The 6,063-nt window shown below is 41.0% G+C and overlaps 1 protein-coding gene and 1 pseudogene across 1 annotated transcript in view; one reads left to right on the forward strand and one right to left on the reverse strand.

The window, feature by feature from the left end:
* Positions 1-302: 302 nt before the first annotated feature.
* LOC111829092 lies at positions 303-1,298 on the forward strand (annotated as a pseudogene).
* A 4,316-nt stretch (positions 1,299-5,614) lies between these two features.
* LOC111828979 overlaps positions 5,615-6,063 on the reverse strand; it is a 1,956-nt gene continuing 1,507 nt past the window's right edge. Inside the window, exon 6 of the mRNA XM_023777577.1 lies at positions 5,615-6,044. Coding sequence (XP_023633345.1) covers positions 5,615-6,044 — 430 coding nt within the window. The remainder of the gene's footprint in view (positions 6,045-6,063) is intronic.

The following is a 6,063-nucleotide window of genomic DNA, read 5'->3' on the forward strand; positions in this document are numbered from 1 at the left end:
ATCGCATGCTAGGATGCTTGTTTAAAATCGTATGAATACATGATGAATATGAATGTCATTTGACATGATGAGATTATAAAACCATGAGATATGGGATCATGAGGTACAAGATATGAGAATCATAAGACAGTGCATAGACCTTGTCCGGGATGATTGTTCGGAGAAAAGGGGACGCGGCTCGGCGAGTTTATACTCGTCCGAACTAATGCGCGGACTACCTCTCTACCGAGCGATTGGAACGGGCAACGGTAATAAAAGGTTTATAATCAAACCTAATCATAAGCATTTTTCCTTCTTTTCAGATGTCAAAACTGAACAACTTGGACTTTACCGCCCTTAATCTCTCGGGAGATAATTACTTTCAATGGGCGTTGGATGCTAAGATCATCCTAAAATCAAAAGGGCTCGGTGAATGTATTGTTGATGGCAATGACGAGCCCGATAAAAAGAAGTATAAGGCTATACTCATTATTCGCCATCACCTTGTGGAGAGTCTCAAAGATCAGTACTTGACTATTGAGAATCCCTTGGACCTTTGGAACGAACTCAAAAATCGTTATGATCACCAACGTACGGTGTTACTACCAAAGGCCATGTATGATTGGAGGAATCTCAGGATCCAGGATTTTAAATCCGTGGACGAATATAACTCGGCCATGTTTAAGATAGTCTCTATCTTGAAACTGTGTGGAGAAGAGATAAGTGAGAAGGATATGCTTGAGAAAACCTTCTCCACCTTCCACACAAGTAACGTATTGTTGCGACAACAATATCGTGAAAAGGGCTTTGAGACATATGCAAGTCTGATCTCATGTTTGTTGTTCGCTGAGCAAAACAATGAATTGCTAATGGGAAATAGCGAGATGAGACCTCCCGGGACAGCCCCACTCCCTGAAGCCAATGATGTTGCATCGGATAAGAAAGAAGCCAAAGAGGCTCACCACGTCCAAAGAGATAATAAAACATCCGGCCTTTGACGTGGTAAATGGCAAGGACGTGACCGTAGTCACTCCTCCGGTCATGGACAAGGTCGAGGCCGCGGGTATCACGGCGGAAAAGGCCGTAGCCGTGGTACATCTTCAAAACCGCAAAACCCGACCGGAAAAACTATTTGTCATAGATGTGGGATGGGGAACCATTGGGCTAAGAATTGTCGGACTCCCAAGTATTTTGTTGACCTCTATCAAGAGAGTATCAAAGGGAAGAATCCGTAAGCTCATTTGGTGCATTATGACAAAGAGGATGATTTCGATCATGTCAAGGATGATCTCATGGAGACTTCCGATTGCCTTGAATAAACCAAGTGTTTTGACATCAAGCTTTGTTAAGCTTTTATAGTTCTCTATAATAATTTGATGTATTCTCAATAATTACTATGGATCTATCTCTATTATTTTGGTTTTAATAAAATATGAGAATATTTTTATAAAATGTTAAGATTTAAATTCTTATTTTTGAAGTATACCAAAGGGCATGGATACATTCGTGGTGGATTGTGGGGCAAGCCACACGATTTCAAGAGATAAGAGATACTTCATTGATCTAACACTTAAAAACGCCAATATAAGTACCATAGCGGGTATGGCCAATTTAATTGAAGGCTACGGCCAAGCCCACATAATATTGCCCACGGGTACGCATGTAGAGATTTCTAATGCGCTATATTCACCCAGCTCCAAGAGGAGCCTATTATCTTTTAAAGATATTAGAATGAATGGTTTTCATATTGAAACCAAGGGCGAAGGAAACAAAGAGTTCCTTATGATTTATGAAATTGCCCAAGGCCATAAGAGAGTCCTATAGACTATATCCTCTATATCAACTGGCATCTACTATGCTAAGGCAAGTATGATTGAAGCCAATGCCATGGTAAACAAAGGGTTTACCGAGAGATTTGCTCTATGGCACGACCGGCTTGGCCACTCCGGGTCGAGCATGATGCGAAAAATAATCATGAACTCATATGGACACACGTTCAATGAGAAAAGAGTTATCCCTAAAAGCCTCACGTGTGTGGCATGTTCACAAGGGAAACTCATAATAAGGCCGTCACCAGTTAAAGTGACTAAGGAAACGATAAATTTTCTGGAAAGAATACATGGTGACATTTGTGGACCGATACACCCACCTTGTGGGACGTTTCGATACTTTATGGTACTAATAGATGCATCCACAAGATAGCCCTATGAATGTCTATTATCGACCCGCAACTTGGCGTTTGCGAGGTTATTAGCTCAAATCATAAGACTAAGAGCACACTTTCCAGACTTTCCTTTAAAGACTATACGTCTTGATAATGCTGGTGAATTTACGTCCCAAGCTTTTAATGCATATTGTATGTCCATGGGGGTAAGTGTGGAGCACTCTGTGGCACATGTACATACACAGAACGGTCTGGCAGAATCGTTAATAAAACGTATACAATTAATAGCCAGACCGTTGCTTATGAGATCAAAACTCCCGATCTCAGCTTGGGGACATGTTGTCTTACACGCAGCCGAATTAATTCGCATCAGGCCATCTAGTGAACATACATATTCCCGGAAACAATTATTAACGGGTCATGAGCCAGACATATCTGATCTAAGGGTATTCGGCTGTGCCGTATACGTACTAATAGCTCCACCACAGAGAACTAAGATGGGTCCTCAGAGGAGGATGGGGATATATGTTGGATATGAATCTCCCACCATTATAAAGTACCTTGAGCCGACTACCGGTGATGTATTCAAGGCCAGGTACGCGGATTGTCATTTTGACGAATCCACTTACCCACCACTAGGGGGAGATCATAATAATCATAAGCTGGTAAAGAAAATTTCATGGAATCAAACATCCTTATCATGGCAAGATCCTCGGACTATGCAATGTGACCTAGAGGTCCAAAAGATTTTGCATATGCAAAAGCTAGCTAATCAATTGCCAGATTCCTTTGCTGACCCGAAAAGAGTGACTCAATCACATATACCAGCTATGAATGCACCTATAAGAATTGATGTTCAAGAAGGACACAATCAAGTGGCTACAGAGTCTAAAGCCTATTTGAAACGAGGCAGAGCAGTAGGTTCCAAAGATAAAAATCCTCGGAAAACAAAGAAAGGTGCTAAGAATAATTCCGAGGTTACCGTGGTGGGTACCCGTGACATAACCGAACCTCAGTTACCTACTAATGAGACTTGGGACGCCAAGCTTCAAGGTACCGATTATGTTCATGATAATAATGAGATTGCAATCGATTATGTTATGTCCGGATAAAATGGAACCGCAAAGAAGTCGACGTCGACGACATATTTGCATACAAGGTAGCACTTGAAATGAAATTAATATCCGAGGATCTAGAACCCACGTCCATAATAGAATGCACCCAACAACCGGATTGGGGCAAATGGAAAGAGGCCATTGACGTGGATTTAAAATCATTAAAGAAGAGGAATGTGTTTGGTCCAATCATAAAAACACCTCTAAATATAAAGCCAGTTGGACATAAATGGGTCTTTGTGAGGAAAAGAAATGAACACGGTGAAATCGTGAGATATAAAGCACGGCTTGTTGCACAAGGATTCTCACAAAGGCCGGGAATCGATTATGAGGAAACGTACTCCCCTGTGGTGGATGCTACTACCTTTCGATTCCTAATAAATCTGGCCATAAGACATGATTTAGACTTGCGGTTAATGGATGTTGTAACCGCATACTTATATGGTCCCAGAGGGCATTGAGCTCAAAGATAAGCAAAGTTCTCGAGAACGTTTTTGCATAAGATTGGATAAATCCCTGTATGGATTAAAACAATCAGGTCGCATGTGGTACAATAGACTAAGCGAGTATTTGATCAAAAAGGGCTATAAGAACGACCCCATAAGTCCTTGTATTTTTATAAGGAAATTTGATAAGGGGTCCGTGATCATCGCGGTCTATGTCGACGACCTGAATATCCTGGGTACCTCTGGTGAAATAACCCAAACAGTGGAATATTTGAAAAATGAATTCGAGATGAAAGATCTTGGAAAACAAAATTCTGTTTGGGGTTACAGCTTGACTACATCAATAATTGAATCCTTGTGCATCAAATGGCATATACAGAAATGGTACTCAAGCGGTTTAATATGGACCGATCTCACCCATTGACTAGCCCCATGGTTGTGAGGTCACTTGACTTTGATACAGATCCATTCGGTCCTAAGAAAGAGGACGAGGATGTCCTCGGTCCCGAAGTGCCATATCTAAGTGCCATCGGAGCTCTGATGTATCTGGTGAGCCACACTAGGCCGGATATATGTTTTGTCGTGAATCTATTGTCTAGATTTAGCTCTTGTCCAACCCAAAGGCACTGGCGATCTCAAAAGCAAACGATCACAGCAACATCGTCCAACCATTCTGAAATCTTGGCGATGCATGAGGCAAGCCGTGAATGTGTTTGGTTGAGGTCCATGACTCAACATATTATGATCGATTATGGGATGACCGTAGGGAAGGCAGCACCAACAATAATGTATGAGGACAATGCTGCCTGCATAGCTCAGCTCAAAGATGGATACATAATAGGAGATAGGACGAAGCACATCTTTCTGAAGTTCTTCTTCTCTCATGAATTACAGAAAGCCGGAGAGGTTCAAGTCGAACAAGTTCAATCATGTGACAACTCGGCGGATCTATTCACCAAGTCGCTTCCAACCTCAACGTTAAAGAAGCTTATAAAGCAAATTGGAATGCGCCGGTTGAAAGAGCTTCAATGAGCTTCAAATGAGGGGGAGTAATATGTGTTGTACTCTTTTTCCTTCACCACGGTTTTATCCCAATGGGTTTTCCTGGTAATGTTTTAATGAGGCAACATCCCCAAGCGTATTACTAGCTCACGACGGTTCTGACATCCAAGGGGGAGTGTTATAAATCATAGTGGATTGTCATAACAAGCACAGTAAGGCCCGGCCCATGTCAAGCCCGGTCCGGCCCAATGTTGTGGAGGTGTAACTTATTCCTAGTTGTATTAGGGTTTACTTGTAACCTCCTTGTATGAACCTATATATATATGGCTCTAAGCTAATGAATAAAGCATCCCAGTTCCCTCTCTATTCTCTCTAGTCTATAACAGAATAACATATCTGTTGTCCAAGTCGAAACCTCTCTTATGTACCAATCTTCCATCATCTCTTCGCCTATATACTGGATAACCAGCATCATCTATCACAGTATTATCTACGTAAGGCTTTGGAAAGAATTTTGTGCACTTACCATCCTTCATGCAAGGACTATCATTGTATTGACGTCCACAAGTCCCATAAATCATAACATCAGAAACAATTTCATATAAATATTTATCCACTTATTTTGTATTTCATTACTTATGAATTTATCTATGTCGTCCGTTGTGCGCATTTTACAATCCGGATGCAGAAATAAGACCATGGGAGCATGAGGCAGTCCCCTTTTTTGAAATTCTATTGTATACATAGCTGCGTAAAAATAAAAACGGCAACGTAACTATATATATATATAATTCATCCAAATATAATTCAATATGTTCGATTCTATAGTCGTGAAGGCATCCACTAAGAACTGATGGAATAATTTTCCGGACATAACCCGTAGACGCTTCTCCATATCTCTCCAAACTTCAATAAGCATAAAATTCCCTCATGCTCACGGTTTTCCTTTTCCGTCCAGCAGTATCTACAAAACCTATGTCAATCCCTAACCGATAGCCGTCCTCTTTATATTGTAAAGGTAAATATGCCAGATGCAGCTCGCTTATTCTTTGTAAATTTCCTGAACGGCCTTCTATAATAATGTCACGCTTATTCTCACCGCAATTTAAATCACCAGGAATCAAAGCAGCAACCTTATTGCAAGTAGGTAGATTATGAGTCCTCGCATCAGAAGCTCTATCCGAAGGCAAACATAATTTTAAAACTTCCACACCGTGATCCATATTGAACCTCTCTCTTGCCGACCTAAAAGCCTGAACGTATGGATTATGATCATCAAGCATCTTCTTGATTAGCTCTACAGTGGAGGGCCTCAAATTTTCAATCGATGCAGATCTTCTATAAAAACACCAAAAAT

Source organism: Capsella rubella, unplaced genomic scaffold (assembly GCF_000375325.1).
Source record: "Capsella rubella cultivar Monte Gargano unplaced genomic scaffold, Caprub1_0 scaffold_8, whole genome shotgun sequence".
Classification (NCBI taxonomy): Eukaryota; Viridiplantae; Streptophyta; class Magnoliopsida; order Brassicales; family Brassicaceae; genus Capsella; species Capsella rubella.